At 38.7% G+C, this 25,628-nt stretch overlaps 1 protein-coding gene across 5 annotated transcripts in view; it reads right to left on the reverse strand.

Annotated features, from left to right (window-relative positions):
* Positions 1–25,628, reverse strand: part of UNC80 (unc-80 homolog, NALCN channel complex subunit) — a 257,506-nt gene that overhangs the window by 66,110 nt on the left and 165,768 nt on the right. For 4 of the 5 annotated variants that reach the window (XM_060193977.1, XM_060193974.1, XM_060193976.1 and 1 more), the window contains 7 exons: positions 25,081–25,212; positions 21,042–21,228; positions 20,209–20,340; positions 15,106–15,249; positions 11,720–11,820; positions 7,765–7,851; positions 2,389–2,572 (listed from right to left, as the gene is read on the reverse strand). In XM_060193977.1, the coding sequence (XP_060049960.1) occupies positions 2,389–2,572; positions 7,765–7,851; positions 11,720–11,820; positions 15,106–15,249; positions 20,209–20,340; positions 21,042–21,228; positions 25,081–25,212 (967 nt within the window). The remainder of the gene's footprint in view (positions 1–2,388; positions 2,573–7,764; positions 7,852–11,719; positions 11,821–15,105; positions 15,250–20,208; positions 20,341–21,041; positions 21,229–25,080; positions 25,213–25,628) is intronic. The other variant, XM_060193975.1, reaches the window with a different exon arrangement.

Here is a 25,628-nt window from a genome sequence, read left to right on the forward strand (position 1 = left end):
CCACCAGAACCCTGTATCCCATCTCCTCCCCTGATAGCTTTCCCATTCATTAACCCTCTGGCAGCATGAACCCAGGGTCATTGTGGGGTGCAGAAGGTGGGAGGTCTGGCTTCTGTAATTGCTTCCCTGCTGAACATGGGCGTTGGCAGGTTGATCCATACTCCCAGCCTGTCTCTCTCTTTCCCTAGTGGGGCAGGGCTCTGGGGAAGCAGGGCTCCAGGACACATTGGTGGGGCCATAGAAAATAATTATTTAAAGTACAATTTAATACCATGTCATCAGAAAGGTGATTTTTATTATTAATTTTACTATTATGATAGAGTGCCTAATGTGAACTGTGTACTGTACTAAGTGTATTTCTTTATATTTTAAATAAATAAATATATAAATAAATAAGTAATAAGAACTGCTATATGTGGAGTTTCCCCGGCCCCCCACCTGCAGGGGAGTCGCTTCGCAAGCGGTCAAGCAGGTCTTCAGGTGTCTATCTTTCTGTCTTCCCCTTCTCTTTCAATTTCTCTCTGTCCTATCCAACAACAATAACAGCTATAATAACAATAATGACAACAACAAGGGCAACAAAAATGGGGAACAAAATGGCCTCCAGGAGCAGTGGATTCATAGTGCAGGCACTGAGGTCCAGCGATACCCCTGGAGGTAAAAAAAAAAAGCTTAAAAAAAGAAAAGAAAAGAAAATATAAACAGATGTTAATAAAATAAATATCTTGTGTGTCATTAAGCATTTTATTTTTTTTTAATATTTATTTTTATTTATTTATTCCCTTTTGTTGCCCTTGTTGTTTTATTGTTGTAGTTATTATTGTTGTCATTGTTGTTGGATAGGACAGAGAGAAATGGAGAGGGGAGGGGGAAGACAGAGAGAGGGAGAGAAAGATAGACGCCTGCAGACCTGTTTCACCCCTTGTGAAGCGACAACCCTGCAGGTAGGGAGCCAGGGCTTGAACCAGGATCTTTATGTGGGTCCTTGTGCTTAGCGCCACCTGCGCTTAACCCGCTGCGCTACAGCCCGACTCCCAAGCATTTTCTATATTCTCCTTGACTGGTGAGACAAACTTCATTCTACTTCATTCATTAATGATATTTTTTTGCAAACTTTATGATAAATTTTTATTTTAATTTAGTGATTTTACATGCATAAGTGGTAATATGAGTTTTTCTGCTGTAATAAAAACTGATCACTCTGTTGCATAGTTTCTAGAATGTGTATTTTATTTTTTTATATTTATTTAATTTATTTATTCCCTTTTGTTGCCCTCGTTGTTTTATTGTTGTAGTTATTATTGTTGTTGCTGTTGGATAGGACAGAGAGAAATGGAGAGAGGAGGGGAAGACAGAGAGGGGGAGAGAAAGATAGACACCTGCAGACCTGCTTCACCGCTTATGAAGCGACTCCCCTGCAAGTGGGGAGCCAGGGCTCGAACCGGGATCCTTATGCCGGTCCTTGTGCTTTGCGCCACCTGCGCTTAACCCGCTGCGCTACAGCCCGACTCCTGGTTTCTTGAATATATAAACACAAAACCACCATTTATTATTTCCCATGAGTCCAGTGCAACTTCAAGTATCTTATATACCAAAACTCATTTATTCTTCATGACTGTGAAATATGAATTATATTTCTATTTTATACATAGAAAAATCTTGGAAAATCAGTAAAAGTGCTATAATGAAAAACAATGCTGTTTCACAGCTAGTACTAATCATATGTTTAGTAAATGATAGTGCTGTGATTTAACACAGACCCCTGTGGCCAGAATCTGTACTCTTATCTACCCATAATTTTGTCATTCTCTTTATTTCAATACACACATCATCTCATATTTTCCTAGTCACTGCACAAAGATAAAGGGTTGGCAAAAATCTCTATCTTAAAGAAAAGCAAGCTATTCAAAGTGAAAGGGAACTTTATCTAGACTTCACATCACACTTTATGTTCTGTGATTCTGTTTTTTTTCTTTCTGATTTTTCCTTTTCCAATTTTTTCATAAAGCCATCTCTCACTGAGCTTACAAAAGGACTGTGGTTCATGCCATGCAAACAATATTTTTCTCCCTACAGTCCCAAAAGTTCATTAAAAAAGACTTTCAGCTTGGCTGGCCTATGGTAGACTTAAATATATCTTTAACCTTCAAGGACTGCCTTACATGGACCTCACTTTTGATGACTCCCTTTCATCCTACAACTGCTGACTTTTTAAAGGGTCTATTGTATTTCTTCACGTTGTATTAAACAAAAATTCTTTAGAACACTTGACTTTAGGGTCAGAACTCTACAAATTTTCTCATGAGTGAAAGAACATCTTGGTCTTTCAAAGGGCTGTTGATAATCTTCAAAAACACATTATGCCACCCAAAGGCAGTAGTGGAATACCTGGCATAGAAGCAGTCACCAAGAGCTTCACCTCACACTGCTCCTTCTTCATCGTTTGCTTGAGATCCTTGAAGAAGAGGCCCTCTACGTACCCCACCACCTCCCACAGGAATGTCAGGGTGGCTGAAATGGCATCCATTCCCCATTCACAAGGTGTGCGCACAAAGTACATGATTAATCCCACCTGCAAGTCAGAACAGGGATGTCACAAAGCTATAATAATCACGATATCATATTCTTATTTCCTTGGCTTTAATCCTTCCTTAAATAAGAATACTAATTTATGACAGTTAAACAAATCTATGAGGAGCTTTATTCTGTGTATATGTATTTACGAAAAGTTCATGGATTACCAGGATATGTTGAATTTATTGCTTGAAGACATGTAAAATGTAAAACTCAACTTCTTACACAGTGATTTCTTTACAACTTTGTTGGGGGAATGTTGATTTACAGGATTATTGTTCTTATAGTGGTACATTTCCACATCTCTTCAAGGAAAGAGTCAGCACACCTCACCCTCTACCAAACCATTATCCACTGTAGAGTATTGGATCTCCTCTGTCCCAAAATATTCCCTCTCCCTGCTCTGGAGTTTAATTAGAAAAAAATTCACCAGTGAGGGAGAGAGAGAGAGAGAAAGAGAGAGAGAGAGAGAGAATGAACTAGAATATCACTCTGGAACATGTGATGCCAGGGATCAAATTTAGGACTTTTATTTTAGTTCTATTTTTAAATTTTTATTTACTTCATTTTAATGACAGAGAGATACAGAGGGAATGATAAACAAATAGAGTCCTAGCTTACAGTGGCAGTGAGGATTGAACCTAGGACTTCAGGTTCTTTTTGTGCCTCAGGCACAAAAGACTTTTGCATAACCATTATGCTGTATTTCCATTCCATGAATTTAAGACGTTATGTTTACTAGTCCAACACTATATCCATTGTACTACCTTTCAAGCTGCAGTGCTTATTTTTTAAATATTCTTTTGTGACTTTGTATTCTTTCTCCAAATGCCTCTCTGGAACTTTTCTCTTTCTCATATATGTGTATGTATGTGGATATATATGTGTGTGTGTGTGTGTGTGTATATATATATATATTTTTTTCCTTTCATATATATATGTATTCAACCAGATCTCCACCCAGCTCTAGCTTATAGCAGTACAGAGGATTGATTGAACCTGGGTAGGAACTCCAAATCATAGGCATGAAAGTCTACTGTATAAACCCTTTCGTTTGCTACCTCGTCCCCCTCTGACACTTTCAAAGGCAGTAACCAAGAGAGGGTACAAATGGAAAACTGAACAGGGCAGGTTACCATACATTTTTATATTTTGCTAAAATGGCATTTTAAAAAGACATAGTTTTGGGGGGCCAGGAAGTAGCGCAATGGGTTAAGTACACATAGTGTAAAGCACAGGGACTGGTGCAAGGATCCTGGTTCTAGCCCCCAGCTCCCCACCTGCAGGGGGGTCGCTTCACAAGCGGTGAAGCAGGTCTGCAGGTGTCTATCTCCCTCTTTGTCTTCCCCTCCTCTCTCAATTTCTCTCTGTCCTATCCAACAACAACAACAACAACTACAGTAACAACAACAAAAGGGGGAAAAAGACATGATTTGGGGCATCAAACTCTACAATTCATTCATAGAAAGCATGTGGTATAGTCACAAAACTATCTCACTGACACTAAAATGGCTAGCTTTTAAGAGAAAAGCATAATGTTACTATCTAGACTTCTGGTCACATCTGTAGGCCACCTCAAATTAACTTTTTAAAAAAAATATTTATTCCCTTTTGTTGCCCTTGATGTTTTATTGTTGTAGTCATTATTGATGTTGTTGTTGTTGGATAGGACAGAGAGAAATGGAGAGAGGAGGGGAAGACAGAGAGGGGGAAAGAAAGATAGATAGCTGCAGACCTGCTTCACCGCTTGTGAAGTGACACCCCTGCAAGTGGGGAACCGGGGGCTCGAACTGGGATCCTTATGCTGGTCCTTGCACTTTGCACCACCTGCGCTTAACCCGCTGTGCTAAAAGCCCAACTCCCTCAAATTAACTTATTTATGGTGTCTGCCCAAATACTATTGACTATGTGGACCATGTTTAGCAGTATGGACCCAAGAATGTCCTGCTTGACTAAGGCAAATGCAAGAAACATTGTTGTCTGTGTCCTTTAAAATAATTTTGAAAAGCCATGTGCCATTTTGCAAATTTTAAACTTGGTATTTTAAATACCATCATAAGTTTAATACCATCTAAAATAACTTTAATAAGTTTAATACCATTTAAAATAGCATCAGAAGTCTCATCATAAGTTTAATTCATGTTGACAGGAGGCAGAATATGTTCAACAATGTTGTTAGTTGCAGGTTAATTGCGATCTCATCATACTTGTTAGAGTAAGTTTTAACTATTTTACTCAGTAATATGAAACAAAATCAGGAAGAATTAATGTAAGAGCACTCCCTGCAAATATACACCACTATCATATGGGTTTATCGACTGTTTCTTAAAAAAAAAAAAAGGGAAATCCTCAGGAACTTTCCAGGTATATTGAAAAAAACACACGCTGCCGACTTAACCTGCTTGTGGTTCGAATGCTGAGAACTCAGAGGACAGTCAGACCCCATCCCTGAGAGACAGAAAAGAGCAAGGAGTCCTATGGTGGGTCTAAAGTATTTGGATAAATCAGAAACAAGGCTTCCTTAAGATTAATACCAAATTTCAGATCTGTTCTCAGTCTTATATGCCTGTCACTACAGGCTACAGCTGCTTGCGATGCTTGTGGAGGGCCTTTCTTGTGCACAGCAGAACAATAATATTTGAGGAAACTGGCATGTTTGAGACGTGTTAGTATGAATTTGTGAATTGAGGATATGGTGTTTTATCCCCTTAAAACCAACTCCTACAAGAGTCTTCACTTATCCCCAGATGTGCTCATACTCCAGACTGAAGATCACTGAGCAGAGTGATGAAATGTCTGTAACAGTGTATGGAAGGGACGGTTGTTATTCCTTAGTTCCTCACCACACACATCCTCAGTTGTCATTAGAAAGAAGAGGTGTATAGTAAAGGCAGCAGCCTAAAATTGACTCTGCTCTTAATTCTTGTCAGTTCTGAATTCAGGACCCATTTTCCAATTCACCCATCCATACACTTGAGTCTTGGGTAAATATTGTTTAGACAGGGGCCATGTGTTGGGCACTTGGTTAAGCGCACATGTTACAATGCGCAAGGACCTGGGTTCGAGACCCCTGTCCCCCCACCTGCAGGGGGGACAGCTTTGAGAGTGGTGAAGCAGTGTTGCAGGTGTCTCTCTGTCTCTCCCTCTATCATCCCCTTCTCTCTTGATTTCTGGCTGTCTCTATCCAATAAATAAATAAAGATAATGCATTTTTTTAAAATGATAGCATTAACGAAAAGATTGTTTAGGCAAACACGCAAACTCAGGGACTCATATTCACGCAAAATAAGACTATACAGCAAGATTAAAATATTGTCAGTCCATCTATTAGCTTGTTTGTTTCTTAGCTTGTAAAACTTAATTCCACTATGAAAACTTATTTGACAGGAGAGTATGACAGAAAATGAAATGTGTATTTTCTGGTCCCAGAACAAAGTGATTGAGGAGAATAATGGTCCAGTCAAACATTTCCCCTACCCAGGGACTTAGAGAAAGAGGCAGGCACAGGAAGTGAGGATTACACTGAAGGGGCTCTTGCCTCTCGCTTATATGTTTCTTACATTTGTTTACCTCAGAAACTTTTGCTATCAATCTGGATGCAACACAAACTTGGAAGGGCCCGTACTTTACTTGAGAGAAACTATGATATTGGACTTTGCTAATCTATCTTTGGGTTTCATGTAGTGTAAAGATCAAGGGATAGTTGATGGTTGGACTAGAGAATCTCTAGGTAGTATTGCTGTAGGCTGGTGTCACTGAACAGGATTCTCTAGTCTAAGATAGAGGAGCTCGAAGGGTATACACTATCAGCTGAAGCAGAGATACAGTCGAGTCTCCCAGAAAGTAATTCTGGGCGTATGTAGATTCTGAGTTACAGCAGCCTTGGATTTGAATTTCTGCCAGCCAGGCATCTGGTGACCAGTCAGACATGGAACTTTATCTCACAAAGGGAGGAGCTTGAGCAAATGCTGAACAAAAGATAGAATGGTGAACAAAGGCCTCTTTTTCTTCCTAATTCACATAGCATTTAGAAATAAAAAGTTTGAAGGAAGGGGATTTCCTACAGATTATTTTTAGCTGAGGGGCAGACTATTATCCAAAGATACTAATACCAGGACCAGGTGGTAGTGCACCTGGTTGAGTGCACATGCTACAATGTACAAGGACCCCAGTTCGTGCCCCCGATCCATCCTTACCTGCAGGGGAAAAGCTTTGCAAGTAGTGAAGCAGTGTTGCAGGTGTCTCTCTCTGTCTCTCTCCCTCTCTATTACCCTCTTCTATCTCGATTTCTGGCTGTCTCTATCCAGTAAATAAATAAAGATAATTAAAAAACTAAAAAAAACCCTAAAGGTACTAACAGTTTACATTTTTTTTTTACCTTTCTAAACTTTAAAAACAGTAGTATTTATTTATACTTTTTCTTTATGAACCAGCTGGTGGGCACTCAGGAAGACACCAAATCAGTTATGGACAAGTAAAAGGAATTACAAATTTCCTCTATACATTGGAGTTGTAGTGAAAATTAATTTTATCATCCTGCTATAAATGCATATGGAAAAGCGTCTATTTCCTGCACCTGATTGAAGACAGATGATAGTAAGGAAGAAAGGAGTTCTCCCAACATAGAAATTCAATTAACTATCTGTTTGCTAAGATTAAAGTACAATTTCAAAGAATAGTAATCATGCCAATAATGCCCAAACTTCATACTTACTTGGGACATAAAGAGGAGAATATGAAGAAACTGGTATATCTAGGAGGGTTCAGGAAAGAGTCGATAGGATGTTTTAAAGCTTTGATAGTTGCCATGGAAAAATACATTAACAAATACTTTCCCTATAGGGCAACATTTGTCTATATGTGTGTGTTGAAATGGTGATGTTGGAAAAAGGAAAAAAATGACTGAAAATGACATACAAATTTTCTCAACAGAAGAGCAGAATTAAGAAATAGTGTAAGAAATCTTATCATGTTAAAGGAAGACAGAGAGGAAGCTGACATTGACTGAATGCCTATGACATGCCAAGGACTGTGACAGGAGAGGTTTCTCTAGGAAAGGTAGTTAAACATCATTTGTATTATCACATAATTAATAGAGACTTATTTGGAAATTCTCACAAGACCTTTCTCTCATGTTGTTTCTAGTCTTGGAAATCAACACTTCCATCCCTCCCCCAGGCTGAAACTCACCAAATAGTTGAATAGAATATGAGATGTCTGAGCAGGAAAGTCTCCAATATTCAGGAGAAGTTTGCGCAGCATGTACATTAGTTCATCCTGAAAGAAGAAAATAAATTCTGCATCTCATTCCACTGCCTTGTTGTGAAAGTGAAATCAATCCCTTGCAAAGAGGGGAGGTGTTTTCTGCCCACATGCTCATTTTTAATGGGTTCAGCATATCAAATTTAAACTTTATTCATTTTATTTGATGGAACAGAGAGAAACTGAGAGAGAGGGGAGATAGAAAGGGAGAAAGAGGGAGTTGGGCAGTAGCGCAGAGGGTTAAGTGCACATGGCACAAAGCACAAGGACCAGAGTAAGGATCCCGGTTTAAGCCCCCAGCTCCCCACCTGCCAGAGACTCGCTTCATAGGCGGTGAAGCAGGTCTGCAGGTGTCTATCTTTCTCTCCCTATCTCTGTCTTCCCCTCCTCTCTCCATTTCTCTCTGTCCTATCCAACAATGATGACATCAACAATAGCAATAATAATAACTACAACAACAAAACAAGGGCAACAAAAGGGAATAAATAAATAATAAAAAATATTTTAAAAAAGAAACGGACAGAGAGACAGAGAGACTCCTGCAACATTGCTTCACCATTTGTGAAGCTTTCGCCCTGTAGGCAGGGACCAGGAGCTTGAACCTGGGTCCTTATACATGGTAATACATGCACTTAGCCAGGTATGCCACCAGCCACCGGCCTCTGGTTCAACAGACTACTGTAATATCTGTAATATATATCTTCTTGAAAGTAATATCTTCTTGAAAAGTAGCATATGTAATATCTTCTTGAAAGTAATATCTTCTTGAAAGTAGCATATGAAATCACTAAGCAGTCATCAGATGCTCTTTTCTTTTTCTTTTTTTTTTAACCAGAGCACTGCTGAGCTCTGGCTAATGATGGTGTTGGGTGTTAAACCTGGGACCTTTCTTGCCTCAGACATGAACATTTTTTTTGTATAACCACTATACTATCTCAAATAACTTTTTCAAAATAAAAATCTAGTCTGCCTATATGCACTAGGTAAGTCATGAGAAAGTGTATATTTAGTCAATCTTGCTTACTGTGGTTGCCAGCTGTGACAGAAATGTAGCTTATGTTGAGAAAGTATTAAATAAACCAGTTTCATTGGCTTCATAATTCTCCTTTTTTGGCTTCTAGTTAAAGAGCTAAAGTTAGACGAGTAGAGGATCAATTGAGATGTCTGCAATTACCCACGATTTTATATATGTCACTGAACAGGACCCTAACAGATATATGATCAAATAACTTTTAATCACTAGAGTATTTTGCTCAGAAAGCTACTTCATTTGACAAAATCTTATGAGTGGTTTGGTAATTATTTGGATTAATAGCTCAAAAATAGCTCAACCTACATCATAGTTAATCAAGCAATCAAATCAATATATGGTGTTTCTCTCCTCTCCTCTCCTGAGTCACCTAGGAATACCAAAGGAGACCACCTGGGAGTGCAACAACACAGGACTAGAATGACTTCAGGAACCCATCAAAACACCAGTGAGTGCAAACACGTGTGGCTCGTGGACAGGGAGGAGCCTAAGGAGAGATTGAGTGGCTGGCAACAGTCTGGCAGTTTACCAGTTGAGACACCATCTCCAGTCTGTTTTATCAACAAAAAGACTGCTGAAGGGAGGAGAGGACACCACTAAGACTCACCAAATGCAACTGTGAGTCTCCATTGCTACTGCCCTCAGAGGCTGGAGCAGCATGGGGGAGGCTCTGTGCTGACATCTGGGAACAGAGAACTGACCAGGAAACTCAGGAGAAGAGCTACACCTCGGTGGCCTACCAGTGTGTACTGTATAGTGGGAGCCTTCCTACATTGTTCTCCTGATGAAAACATGGTGAATAATTGCCTCAGAACCTATAGACTACAGATGGGACTTGTTTAGAAACTCACAGGGCCCAGCAGTGCTGCCCACCTTAGCAGAGAAGCTGAATTGAGCCTGGAGCTTTGGGTCCTTGGGGTGTGAGAATCTCTTTGCATAACCACTGTGCTATCTCTCCCCCACCCTGCTTTATCTCTTGGTCAGGAGTGAGTGATTAAGCTAACAAGCCTACTTATAGTTTAAAAGCCTCCCCAAAAAGAACAAAAGATGCTTTTAAGCCACTGTGCTCCAACTCAGGGATTGAAATAATATTGAAACAACTGTCAATTCCCACAACTGTGAAATCTTTAAGTACCTTACTTAGACACAAGTCAATCCAGGCAAGAGTGATCAGTAATTTGAAAAGAACTGAGAGAGGGACCTCATAACATACTATATAGAATGGTTAAACCAAAAAAGAAGAAATATTGGAGAAATTAACCAGGACAAGATTCCAGCTAAAAGCCCCCCGAAAGGATGAAGCACAAAATTGTGAGGTCAACATCCAAATGCTTATTAAGGAAATAGTCACAGGAGTGAGTAAAGAGTTTGAAAGAATTGTCATCAGAAATGCAGAAACAAGCAATGAGACTCTGGAAGAAAACACTAATTATCTCAAGGTTATTAGAGAGCTGAAAGCTGAAATAGCTGAGCTAAGAATACAACTAGCTGAACAAGCTAAAACAGGATCAGAACAGAGTAACAAAATAGATGAACTCCAGAAAACAGTAGAGGGGAGAGAGAATAGAATAAATGAGGCTAAAGACAGAATTAGCAAGATCAAGGATGAATTAGAGACAACTAAAATAGAAGTCAATCTGGAGATCTCAAAAGAGATCTCATCACAGGAGAGATCCAAAAGGCCAAGAAACACATGAAAAAATGCTCCAAGTCTTTGTCAGAGAAATGCAAATAAAGACAACAATGAGATACTACTTCACTCCTGTGAGAATGTCATACATCAGAAAAGATAGCAGCAACAAATGCCGGAGAGGTTGTGGGGACAAAGGAACCCTCCTACACTGCTGGTAGGAATGTAAATTGGTCCAACCTCTGTGGAGAATAGTCTGGAGAACTCTCAGAAAGCTAGAAATGGACCTACCCTATGATCCTGCAATTCCTCTCCGGGGGATATATCCTAAGGAACCCAACACACCCATCCAAAAAAATATTTGTGTATACCTATGTTCTTAACAGCACAATTTGTAATGGCCAAAAGTTGAAAGCCACCCAAGTGTCCAACAACAGATGAGTGGCTGAGTAAGTTGTGGTATATATACACAATGGAATACTACTCAGCTGTTAAAATGGTAACTTCACCGTTTTCAGCCCATTTTTGATAGAGCTTGAAAAAATTATGTTAAGTGAAATAAGTCAGAAACAGAAGGATGAATATGGGATGATCTCACTCTCAGGCAGAAGTTGAAAAAGAAGGTCCAAAGAGAAAACACAAGTAGAACCTGAACTGGAGTTGGTGTATTGCATCAAAGTAAAAGACTCTGGGGTGGGTGGGTGGGGGAGGAGGAGAAAAAGGTCCAAAAAGGATGACAAAGGACCTAGTGGGGGTTGTCTTGTTATGTGGAAAACTGAGAAATGTTATGCATATACAAACTATAGTATTTGCTGAATGTAAAATATTAATCCCTCAATAAAGAAAATTTTAAAAAAAGAAATCAATATATATATTCATTATTAAAAACATTGCTGACTTCAATTTCTTTTAAAATACTGAATTTTTTTTTTTTTTAGAATTTTAAGATTTCACTAGCAGTGTGATCTACACATATGGAGTAATTAGTTAATAACAGAAATTAAAAATAAAATAGAAGTTTAATATTGTCCATCATCATTTAATTTATCAAGACTTAACAGGTGTCAGAGGATCTTGATGTGTCCATAGCACAGGGATGTCCAATACTTACTGTAAACAATGTACACACACACACACCTACACACACACACATACACACACACACACACACACACACACACACACACACACCTATACAACTATACTTCAGAAAAACAACTTACTTGTCTATTGCTAATGGTCAGCTTTTCCAGAAAATGTCTAAGAACTGTTGATGGGTCTTCAATTAGACAATTCCATAAGACTTGCTGGGCCACAGCACTCACTTCAGAAAAGAAATTGAACATTTGTCTTAAATGCAAATAAACATATTCAAGTATGCAAATAATTTACCAAGCTTTAATTCATCTCCTTTCTCCTCAAAAAGATTTTGTGACCCCTTATATAGTGGAAGATAGGCATTCTCTTTTTTTGTTGTTTCGGAGTATTTTTACTTGTAAATAAAAAGCAGAAAGTATAGCCTGATCTCTAATATTAGTATTGATTTTTGAAGAATATATTTGTAATATACAATGGATTATAGTTTAGCTACAAAAAAGGAGTTTTTCCCTATATGTGAATATGGATAGCCTTTGAGAATATTATGCTTATAATATTATTATAAGTGAGAGAAAGCAGACAGAAAAAGACAAGTACTGATGATCTTGCTTACTGTATGTGAAATTTAAAAAATAATACACTCATAGATACAGAAAACTGATGAGGTGAGACGAGAAGGTAGGAAAATGAGTAAAACTAATCAAATTAAGCAAAATTTCACTTATGTTAAGTAACTTCTAGGATATAATGCACAGCATGGGGACTACAGTTAATAATATACTAGTTGTATTTGGAAGTAGCTAAGAAAATGGGTCTGGAAAGTTCTTATTGGAAAAAAATTGTAACTATGTAGTGATGATGTCAACTACATCTACTTTGCACTCCCAGTTTATATATAGAGAGCTAGATGGGTAGAGAGAGGGAAAGGGAGAGGGAGAGGGGGAGGAAGAGGGGGAAGGAAAGGAAAGGGAGGGAGGGGGAGGAGGAGTACAGCACAGAGGCTTTCTTCAAGGAGGTGGGAGCTGGGTTTGCACTAGTGTTACAAACATGGCAGAGCAGCTTACTATCCAAGTGAGCTATTCTGATAGCTAGATTTACTGTGGTGATCATTTTACATTATATACAAAAGTCCAACTATTTATCTTATACACCTAGAAATAATACAATGATATATGTCAATTGTACCCAAATAATTAAAAAATGAATATCTTTGTAAATCCTTGCTTTGGGAGTCATATTTTCAAATATGAGTAGGAGTGCATGTTTTTAAGATAAAATTTGCATTTCTTTGTTGTACAGAGAAATTCTTAAATTGTTTTTTTTTAGAGAACATATTTTAAATGTGAGTTAGAAATCTTTTATTGCTCAAACAAATGCTTTAAAGAGTATATCCTTTAATAAGACAAAGTATTGAAACAATAATGATTAGAATCATACTTACAAAGTGGAAATCTTAGGAATAAAACATTATTCGTAATCTAAAATAAATTGCTACTTAAAAATTATTTATTTATTCCTTTTTGTTGCCCTGTTGTTTTATTGTTGTAGTTACTATTGTTGTCATCGTTGTTGCATAGGACAGAGAGAAATGGAGAGAGGAGGGGAAGAGAGAGAAGGGGAGAGAAAGATAGACACCTGCAGACCTGCTTCACCGCCTGTGAAAGGACTCCCCTGCAGGTGGGGAGTGGGGGCTCGAACTGGGATCCTTATGCTAGTCTTTGCGCTTTGTGCCACCTGCGCATAACCTGCTGCGCGACCACCCGACTCCCAGATTTCTACTTTTTTGGGGAAGGTGGCCAGGCTCAGTGTCTGGAAGTTACCAGGCTAGGGAAACAGGTGGGTAAAAGTGAACAGAGAGGTAGTTGTGCGGTAGCACAGTGGATTAAGCGTGCGTGGCGCAAAGCGCAAGGACCAGCATAAGGATTCCGGTTTGAGCCCCTGGCTCCCTGCCTGCAGGAAGCACAGGTGGTGAAGTAGGTCTGCAGGTGTCTATCTTTCTCTCCCCTCTCTGTCTTCCCCATCCTCTCTCCATTTCTCTCTGTCTTATCTAACGACGACATCAATAACAACAACAATAATAACTACAACAATAAAACAAGGACAACAAAAGGGAATAAATAAATATTAAAAAAGTGAACAGAGTATGAATTGAGTGATTTCCAATCTGCACTGCTTAATTAGCTTGACAAAGACTTTTATGTAGTGCTAGAGAGTTAATTCAAGGTCTCATACATGTGTGATATGTTGAGTCAGCTTCCTGATCCAATTCCATTTTTTTGACAGTGGGGGGTGTCTGTCTGTCTGTCTGTCTTATTGGATAGAGACAAATTAAGAGGTAAGAGGAAGACAAAGAAGGAGAGAGAAAAAGATACTCTCACAGCACTGCTTCACCCTCTGTGAAGCTTCCAGCTGCAGGTAAGAACTGGAAGCATGAATCTGTTATAACATGTGTGCTCAACCAGGAACCAAGTGCACTACCACCTAGCCCCTTAATTCTAGTTCTATCAATATATTGGGGTGAGGGGAGGGGAAAAAAGGATGGGGAAATACCAAAACAATAGTTCCACCATCTATGGAATACTCTTCATGCTGTCCAAGTCATTCCAGTGTGGTGCTGAAGACTGACTCTATAGTCTAATGCATAGTAAGGCATCTATTACACTTTACCCACTTCCTGAACCATTTCTTGGGTCCCACTTAATTAGCTTTCTAAACCAGGAATATAGACTAAACTATGATCTGATCATTTAACCTATGCATTTAATAAATGACACCAAGTCTTGTTTTATAAACTAACCACACCATTAAAACTAATAAGAACTCTGCTTTATCACTGAAAAGGTAATTACGAGGAAAAGATGGCATTAGTAGTGACAAGCTAGGTTGTTTTTTTTTAAATTTTTAAATATTTATGAGCTCTCCTTTGGAGTGTTGTAGGAGTTTCATATGAATCCCAGAAAATTCTTTTTAATTTTTTAAATTATCTTTATTTATTTCTTGGATAGAGACAGCCAGAAATCAAGAGGAAAAGGGGGTGATAGAGAAGGAGAGAGACAGAGAGACACCTGTAGACCAGCTTCACCACTGGCAAAGCTTTCCCCCCTGCAGGTGGGGACCGGGGCTTGAACCTGGGCCCTTACGCACTATAACATGTGTGCTCAACCAGGTGTGCCACCTTCTGGTCCCGACAAGCTAGAATTTTTAAGGGGGGCAAAATCATTAGTTGATTTCCTTGTGACTGAATAAGTGGTCATAAACTGTTCCTGGGACAACTATTCCTTTTAGCATAATTTCTTGGTTATAATGACAGCTTGGAGGATGAAAGAGAGAAAGTAAAATTATTTGTGTATAATATATATATATATATATATATATATATATATAGTATATAAAACAACTCTGTATATGGCCTACATATAATATCTTTGAGAGCACTCTATTCTCCAACCCAATGAGCAGCTTATACATTTCTTGGGTCATTGGCTTTACTAGTGCACACAGATAACTGTACCTGCTACTCCATCCTCCCGCACTTCACCATCTTCCATCAGGTGAACAATGGGAAGCACTGCTGCACAGATGCATGCTGGGAATACTGCCTGTGGGGGCTGAGGCACATGGTGGTTTGGGGTGTGTTCAGTGGTGTGTTCTTCATCTGATGGAAAAGACAAAATTTGGAACTCTTTTCAGCATTGTAATTTTAATGCAATTTCCCCCCCAAAATCAAGGTTTCTTTATTCAACAGTATAATCTTAACAATAATAAGATTATACCAAAACTTAAGAAAAATAACACCCTTATAGTTATTACAGAGAAAGAAGGATTGAAGTTCCCCCAAATACCCCATTATTGGAAAAGATTCATTATCTGATCTGTTTGTAGATTCCAGGAAACTCTCCATTTACAAGACTTGTCATTACTGGCTTGCCTTACAGTGCACTTAATACATACAACACAACATTGGTCAAATAACAAAAACCAGTGGTAGTTATTTAACACTGTAGCTCCCTGATGATGTTAAGACCGTTAGGACAAGCCAGAAGCTGGCAAATATATCAAAAAAGGAAAGCTGAGGAATGAGATTTAGATAGGGGGCTTTCCTGAGAATTTATAGACATGGGAAGGGCTATAAATATATTCAGAAAAGATCTCAAAAGTCCTAATCTCTCATATTTGTTTTAGCCTTGAGATTCTACATAAGAAAGGTAGAAATTGCAAACTCTGGGAGTTTTGACAGTATTCCCCGGCTCATCTACCAAGCCCCTTAGCAAAAGTGAAGAGACCTATTACTTCAAGGTACTTAAAGCCATCTCTAGTCACTCATTAGTTCACCACTAATTTAACAAAGGGAAGATTTCACTGATAACACTTGACAAAACACGCAGGTGTTACAGATTTAGTCCAGAGAAGTCAATAAACAAATAGTAACACAATAGTAACTAGCAACAGTGGCAAAGTCCATGGAAGTACACTGTTTCCACATTATTTCTTTAAAATAAATGAGTCATACACATAATCAAGAAAATATGAACCATACAGAAAAATGAGAAAAGTCATTACAAACTGTGCCTGAGAAAATACAAGTGTTAGACTTACTAGACAAATAGTATAGTATTAATAACAATAGCAACTAATAACATGCCTAAAGATCAAACTGAAATTATGTCTTCTATAAGGATTATTTTAGAACTTAAAATAACTTACCAAAACTTAAAAAAAATAGCACCCTTGTAGTTATTAGAGAGAAAGAAGGATTGATGTTCCCCCCAAATACTCATCATTGGAAAAGATTCATTATTTGACCTGTGTGCAGATCCAGGAAACTCCTCATTTACAAGATTTGTCGGTATTGACCTGACTTAGAGCGCACTTAGGATATACATCACGACACTGGTCAAAAACCAAAAAAACAAAATATATTCTGTTTATATTCTGAATATATTCACAGCCCTTCCCACACCTACAAATTCTCAGGAAAGTTCCCTATCTAAATCTCATTCCTCAGGTTTTCTTTTTTAATATATTTGCCAGAGTTCTAAAATAAGTTTTTTAGTTTTGGAAGCTATGCAACTTCTCTTATAGATAATTACATTAAATATAAATATACTAAAACTCTTAATCAAAAGACAGTTAGCAGAATTAATTAAAATGAGCACAATTATATACTGACTATAAAAGATATACTTTAGTTTTGTAGCTGCAAATAATTTAAAAGTTAAAATTAGAAAAAAAAAATTCAGTGCAGTGACAGCAACCAAAGGAGAATTTGAGTGTCTTAGCCAATCTTAAACATATGAATAACTTTATAGACAAAAACAAATTAGAGGCCAAGAGGTATTTCAATTGATTAATTAAATCTAGTAATTATAGACAACTATGCACCTTTCATTAGAATTCCAGTTTTGGGAGGGGGCCATATCACCCTTGGCGGAGCACACATCCTATCATGTACTAGAACTAGGATCCAAGACCCTTCTCCTAACCTGTAGGGGGAGCTTCACTAGCAGGGAAGCAGTGCTGTCTGTGTCTCTCCACTACATTTTCTTTCTTTCAATTTCTCTCTGTTTCTATCCAAAATAAATAAAACTTAAAAAAAAAAAGAACTCCAAAGTATATGAAACAAACACCGGTAGAACTGGGAGGATAACTAAACAATACAATAATTGATGGGTACTTCAGTCATGGACAGAAATGAAAGGTTGAAATAATATCATAAGTAAACACAATAGATTTAATCAGTAGCTGTCTGTAATACACTGTAACCAATAACAGCTAAACACACATTCTTCTCAAATGCACATGAATATTTCTCAGAATATATATATATATTTTAAAAATTTTTAAAAAAAAATATTTTATTTTATTTATTTATTCCCTTTTGTTGCCCTTGTTGTTTTATTGTTGTAGTTATTATTGTTGTTGTCGTTGTTGTTGGATAGGACAGAGAGAAACGGAGAGAGGAGGGGAAGACAGAGAGGAGGAGAGAAAGATAGACACCTGCAGACCTGCTTCACCGCCTGTGAAGCGACTCCCCTGCAGGTGGGGAGCCGGGGTTCGAACCGGGATCCTTATGCCGGTCCTTGTGCTTTGTGCCAAGAATATACTTTTTAATAATAAAGCAAGCATCAATAAGTTATCAAATTTTATCTATTTTTGTGTAGCTGGATATTTGTGCATGTGTGATTTAAGCACTCTGGGTGGATCTTTTCAGATGGATAGATAGATTGAAGATAGACAGCCAGCCAGCCAGCCAGACAGACAGACAGACAGAGGGCCAGACAGACAGGTGTGTTAGCGCACCTGCTTGAATGCACATGTTACAGTGCACAAGGACTCAGATTCAAGCCACAGACCCCACCTGCAGAGGGAAAGCTTTGTGAGTGGTGAAGCAGGGCTGCAGGTGTCTCTCTGTCTCTCTCCCTCTCTATCTTCCCCTAACCCTCTCCATTCTGGCTATCTCTACCCAATAAATAAAGATAATTTTTTTTAAAAAAAGATAGATAGATAGGTATATAGATAAAGACAAAACAACAGGGAGAAATAACACAGTATTGAAATTTACCATGGAGACAAGACACTTTCCTCCAGAAGATCAGAAACAAGACAAGCATATATCTTTTTTTTTTTTCCATTTATTTATTGCTTTCTCCACCAGTTATCTCTAGGACATGGTGTTAGTTCAGTGACCTACTGCTCCCAGCTGCCATTTTCTTCTTTCTTTCTTTCTTTTTATAATTTGATAGGATATATATATAGAGAGAGAAGTTGAGAGGGAAAAGGAAACACAAAGGGAGAAAGACACCTTCAATAGTGCTTCACCACTTGTAAAGCTTTCCTACTGCAGGTGGGAATCAGAACAGGAACTTGGGTCCTTGAGCATGGTAACATGTACATTCTACCAAGTATACCACTACCCAGCTTGACAGAGTCACTTTTGAAATTAACTTGACTTTTCCCCCCACCAAACTCATAGGTAACTTACTCTTTACAGCAATATAATTCCCAACAGCCAAAAAGTAGAAAGCACAAATGTCTGCTAACCATAGAAACGATAAACAAAATGCATCAGATCCATGTCATGGAACAGTACCTGGTAGTTAGAAAGGAATGAACAACTGATATATGCAGCAAATGGATGAACCTTAAGTATACTGTGCTGAACAAAAGAATCCAGTCACACAAAAAACACGAGCTAGGAGTCAATTCACATGAAATGAACAGAACAGACAAGCTCAAGGAAGTAGAAAATATGTGAGTCCTTGCCAGGAGTCGGGGGGTATGGGAGACAAAATACTGCTGCAAATGGGCGTAGGATCTCTTTAGAGATGATACAAATACTTTCTTGTGAAGTGTTCCAGCTGCAGGTGGGGAGCAGGGGCTCGAACCCAGGGCCTTGCACGGGTCTTGCGCATAGTGATTTATCGTCTAACCAGGTGTGCCACCCCCAAGCCCCATAAATACTTCCTTAGTAATGGTGACTGCCCACTCCATGAATACAATGTTAATTTAACAATAATCATGGCACTGTCTGCATGAAAAGGGTTGGTTTATGGTGTGCGAATTACCTATCAGTGAGCCTTGGTAATTTTTTTAAACTCCTTGGGACTGTGCAGTCAAAAGCTAGTTTCCCTGCCACTTATTGATGACTACATAAACTGGTGGTGAAATCTACAATTTGAAGCAGTGATTCTGTGCAGTTGTCTTTCATTAGAGATATTTACTTGTTGAATTCCTGGGACTAAAAAAAAAATATTTCTCAGGGCTGGGTGGTGGCACATCTCTTTCAGTGAACACATTACAGTGCACAAGGACCTGGGCTCAAGCCCCCAGTCCGCACTTGCAGGGAGAAAGCTTAACAAGCGATGAAGCACATCTGCAGGTGTCTTTCTCCCTCCCTATGTCTCTCTTTCCTCTAAAGTTCTCTGTGTCTTATCAAATAAAAAATATATAATTTAAAATTATTTTTAAAAGAAATTATGTTTAAAAAACAATATTTTCCCCTGGACTCAGACTTTGCCACAGAAGTGGTATAAACTTTGGTTTTCTTACAGTGTTTCATTATTCTAGAATCCTAAAGGATCCTACTGACTCTTAGTCACGCAATGTCATCTACTAAGTAGATTTAAACAAATACTGAGTGTATATCCTACCCTAAAGATAATAATTTGGTCTTGGCCATTTTTAAAGATTGCCATTGAAAGCTATTTGTTGTATACAATAATATTTTCCAAATCCTCACAATATGACTACATGTAATGAACTAAAACAAAGCCAACAAAGATCAGTGTCTGGATAAAATGAACAGTAACAAATGTTATGTTCCCTTGGTGTACTGCACCAAAGTAAAAGACTCTGGGGTGAGGGCGAGGGTTCAAGTCCTGGAACATGATGGCAGAGGAGGACCTAGTAGGGGTTGTATTGTTATGTGGAAAACTGAGAAATGTTACACACGTACAAACTATTGTATTTTACTGTTGACTGTTAACCATTAATCCTCCAATAAAGAAATTTAAAAAATGTTATGTTACCACTATCTAATACACACATACACACACACACACACGTATTAGAAAATATGCCTAAATGAGACACAATCATTCACGAGAAAACCTACCCTCAGCACTGACAGCAGAACGTACAGACCAGACTGACCCTCGGCGGAAAGAATAATTCCTGTGGGAAGTGCTGGAGGTACAGGACGGACTGACTGACAGGCGACGAGATGCCAGGTTGGTGACTTCTTCTACTGGCAAAGAGAATGAGGAATGTTAACTTTGGCTTATACTCTCAAAATGTGATCTTCTTACATCTACTGTTTTGTTGTATTTACCTTATAAGCACAGGGCTACTCTCAGAGACAAAGGCTTAAATAATTTAGAGTATACTTAGGAAAGAAAAAAAATTACTACATAGAAAGATAGAACATTCACCCCCAAAATTCTACTAAAGCAGGACACTAACTAAATTCAGAATAGTTCATAAATCATCTAATCCCAACCTACAGATTGTCCATACTTATGAAGATGGAAAGTAGTTAATTAACAAATCACATTTTTAGATAATGAGACACTAATTGCATTTACTACAATAAGCACTTTGGATTCAGCTGATCCACGAATCCCAATCACTTCTTGATCCACTGTCAGGTGGGTTCAATATGGCTAACACCCTCATCTGCAAAGAAGCCAGTTCTGAACATTTAGAAAGCACCGTTCCTCTGTCTTTGGACAGGGTCAGTATTTAAGCAAATGATAATGGGAATATATGACCTCAGTCACAGAAAACAAACAATGTTAATTTCAAAGCAAGTCCTTTCCCCTCCCTATGACTTAACCACCCCCCAAAATTCCATGTGTAGGGAGCATTGGTGGCATAGTGGTGAACATAGCTGCCTTCTAATATATATATATATAAATATATATATATATTCCCATGTGTAAAGGGCACCTTCTTCTTCTGGCTCTGAGTTAGGTGTGCAGGTGGGCTCGTAGCAAGCTTCCTGAGTGATGGGGATGGCGGTGATGAGGCTGGCTTCTCTGCCTAAGCGTTTCTTTTCTTCCTCCTGCTGCAAATTCTTTAAGATGTGTTCTGCTCTTTGATGAGAGCGGGACACAGCTCGGGCAGAAAATGACTTCTGTAGAGACATAGAGACACAGAGACAGGTTTACTTACTAACAACTTCTGTGAAATGACAGGCATGAAGAGTGTTCAAATAAATTAAACATACAGGTAGTTTGCCCTGCAGACGTGCTAAGTTACCCAGCGCCTAATTTCATGAAGACATATTTGCTTGCTTTTCTACCAAGCTCCCAGCTTGTATACAAGTAAATTACTCTTGAGAGCTTGTTTGGAGGTTCTAGCAGGGGAGCACAGCTACTCGTATACCCTCCACCGAAGACTGGTCCGTCGCTATTCGGGGAAGGCCGTTCTCTTTGACCATCTGCACAACTTTGGGAGGGACGCACATGGAGTGGTGAGGGAGGAAGGGGATACCCGCCTAGCCAGCTAGATCACTTGAATCAACGCTGGTGATCAATGGGGTGACAGATGTCGCAGCCAGATCACGCTTACATCCAAACTATTCTTATACACAATAAAGATATTTCTTCAAGAATGTTTCTAAGTTTATGCACAAGGACCTAAACTCAAGACCCCTTCCCTACCTGTAGGGGGGAAGCTTCATGAGTGGTGAAGCAGTGATACTGGTGTCTCTTCTTGCCTCTCCCTTTCTAATAACCCCTGCCCTCTCAATATATATATATATATATATATATATATATGGGCATCAAGGACCAGGGTTCAAGCCCTGGCTCTCCAACTGCAGGAGTGGGTGCTTCACAAGCATTGAAACAGATCTGCTAGTGTCTATCTTTCTCTCTCCCTATCTCCACCTCCTCTTTCAATTTCTCTCTGTCCTATCAAATAAATAAATAAAAAAAAAGACTGCTGGGAGCAGTGGATTGGTAGTGCTGGCAGTGAGCCCCAGCAATAACTTGGTGGTAATTAAAAAAAAATAAGGCAAAAAAAAAAAAAGATTCTACCATCAGAAAATGCATAGTGGATCAACACCAATTTGGGAGAGAAAGTTCAATCTGTAAACTGATTATTCACTCATGTATTAATATAAATGCTCAAGAGGTTCGGGCAGTGGTGTACCAGGTTGAGCACACACATTAAACATGCACAAAGACCTGGGTTAAAGCCCTGACTCCCCACTGGCAGGGAGGGAAGCTTCAGCTTCAGGAGCAGTGATGCAGGTCTGCAGGTGTCTATCTTTTTTCTCTCCCTCTCTATGTTGCCCACCTCTCTCAATTTCCCTTTGTTTTATCTAAAAAAGTAATGATGCTTAGGCTGAGATAAGTTCCCAAAGTGTTGAGGTCAGTGGTCTCAGAGAAGGAAGTAGTAACTGAAGGTCTTCACTGCCAACCTGAAGCAATGTTCATATACAAGAGAAATTTTACTTCTTTAGGTTGGCCAGGATTTTAGATCATAATGTTTTGAGGACAGACAAGAAGTGTCAGTTGCTCTCCTAAAGAACTACAGTCATAGAAGTTACTATTATACAGGATATTAACAAAGACAAAAGAAAAAAGGAACTGTGGCAATAAAAATTTCTGAAGAGTCACATGGCAATCCCTTCTCAAAGGCTTAAGTTGTTTTACTACCAATGGTTAAGACCAGATGCTAACATGATGCCAACCAGACTTCCCTGGATAGACGACCCCACCAATGTGTCCTGGAGCTGCACTTTCCCAGAGCCCCACCCCACTAGGGAAAGAGAGAGGCAGACTGGGAGTATGGATCAACCTGTCAACACCCATCTTCAGTGGGGAAGCAATTACAGAAGCCAGACCTTCCACCTTCTGCACCCCATAATGACCTTGGGTTCATACTCCCAGAGGGATAAAGAATAGGAATGCCATCAGGGGAGGGGATAGGATACAGAGTTCTGGTGGTGGGAATTGTGGGGAGTTGTACCCCTCTTATCCTACAGTTTTTGTCAGTGTTTCCTTTTTATAAATAAAAATTAAAAAGAAAGAAAGAATTGTAGAAAGAAAGAGAATTAGTTATAGATTGGATTCAAGTTCACTATGAACTTGAGCGAGAGAGCGATTCATCATCTATACAGGAAAAAAAAAATCAAAGATGAGTATGCCAGTAGTTTATATTCTGACAACTGCAAAAAAGGGGAAAATTAGGTATGCCTTTCTCTTTGGCATGAAATCATAAGGCATCATGATATGCAGAGAAATGGAAGTAAGATTTCCTGGGGATTGGTAAAGAATTCAAATAGGCAGCCCCTTGATCCAAACATTTATAGAAAAGGAATGATGTGCAAAAATGCTCAAATTTCTTATATTTAAGTAACATTTTATTCTAATTTTTTTTATTTTTTTATTTAATCAATTAATTTATTTACTTGCCTCCAGGGTTATTGCTGGGGCTCGGTGCCTACACTATGAATCCACTGCTCCTGGAAGCTATTTTTCCCATTTTGTTGCCCTTGTTATTGTTATTGTTGTCATAGTGTTGTTGCCATTGGATAGGACAGAGAGAAATGGAGAGAGGAGGGGAAGACAGAGAGGAGGAGAGAAAGACAGACACCTGCAGATCTACTTCGCCACTTGTGAAGCGACCTCCTGCAGGTGGGGAGCCGGGGGCTCGAACCATGTGTGCTTAACCCGCTGCGCTACCACCCGACTCCCTATTCTAATTTTTTCTTTTGATATAGATAAAGAGAAATTAAGAAGGGAAGTGGGGAGATAGAGAGGAGAGAAGCACTGCTTTACCATTCTTGCAGCTTACCCCTACAGTTAGGACCAGGGGCTTGAATCCAGGTCCTTGTGTATATATGGTCTACTGGATGCACCACTGCTGGTCCCCTCAACTAATCTTTTAAAGATGTATGAATAAAAAGCCTTCTTTTAGGCTGGAGATATTGATGGACCTGCTAATGTCCATGTCCAGTAAAGAAGCAATTACAGCAGCCATACCGTGTACCTTCTGCACGCCAAAAAGAATTTTGGTCCATACTCCCAGAGAGATAAAGAACAGGGAAACTTCCAGTGGAGGGGATGGGACAGGAAACTCTGGTGATGGGAACTGTATAGAATTATACCCCTGTTATCTTACAATCTTGTTAACCACTATTAGCTTGTTAACCATTATTAAATCCATTTAAAAAACCCATTTTATTGACATTCAAACTGGCAATAAAAATAGTACTAATTAAGGTTTTTAATATTTTTACATTACTTGACATACATTCATGGCAATTTATACAAGGACATAATTATGTCTGTGCAAAGAAATATATCTTTTTTATTTTGCTTTACCTTTTACTTTTTCTATGTTACCTATTCAAGCTAAAAAGAGGCATATTTAAAGTTTTTTAAAAAATGCACATTCTTTTTTCTTGTGTATACATAGTTATCTAAACTCATCTGTTTATGAAATTATATTGCATATAGCAGGGACAGAGTAGCATAAGACCTTAAATCTCAGAGTAATGTTTGTGATGATGATGTTCATGATAAACAAAGGGTTAGACAAGGAGGTAATAACATACCAAAACTGAAGAAAGAGAAATGAAGAAATCTTATTTACTTGAGATCAGTATCATTATTTTTTTTCAGGTAGCTTATGTACTATAGGCTAAACAAAAATGCTTGTTTTATCACAAACAAAGGCAAAAAAAAAAAACACATTGATTTTCCAAGGAATCAATGCCTAATACATTTTAAAGTTATATAAGGTGAATGCTGCTATAATTATAAAGCAAAACTATGTTGACTTGGAGGTCTACAAGATTTACACTCCCAGATGTTATTTCCTTCTATAACTAACAACAAAGGCCTTTTATAGTCCATTCACTGTACTGCTACTACATTCTGAGGAGAAGGAACAGATTGTCTCATGCATCCATTGTTCTCCTCTCTTCCACATGGCATATGGAGATATGGTAGAGAAAGTGCCTATTACTCACAGATTGGTCTTCATTAATGGGGTCCTGGACACTGCCGCTGCACTGGGGAACCCACGGAGGGTCAAACATTGGGACAGACGGCATTCCCAGCACTGGTGAGGGCAGGGTGAAGTTTATACTGGGTGGAGGGATCTGTCAATTGACATCAGAAGGATGAGACAGAAAGATGGAAAGTAAGATAAAATATACTTATGATGTAAATTCAGAGTATTGCACATTATAGAACACAGGATGAATTTCTGTGGGCCTTAGTTTATTCATTAATAAAATCAAGGACCATAACTAAATGCTCTATTTGCGTCAACCACCCGAGTTTCATAAGCTTCCCATCAATCAGTGTATATATGTATAGCACAATGCCTGAAATTTATAGCACACACTTTTATGCACTTAACTCTGAGAATGCTGGTGAGGTCTTAAGATTTATAGAGTTCTGTGGGGCCAGGTGGTGGCGCACCTGGTTAAGTGCATGTATTACAATGCCCAAGGACCCAGGTTTGAGCCCTTGGTTCCCATCTGCAGGGGGAAAGCTTTATGAGTGATGAAGC

This window comes from Erinaceus europaeus, chromosome 7 (assembly GCF_950295315.1).
Source record: "Erinaceus europaeus chromosome 7, mEriEur2.1, whole genome shotgun sequence".
In the NCBI taxonomy this organism is placed as follows: Eukaryota; Metazoa; Chordata; class Mammalia; order Eulipotyphla; family Erinaceidae; genus Erinaceus; species Erinaceus europaeus.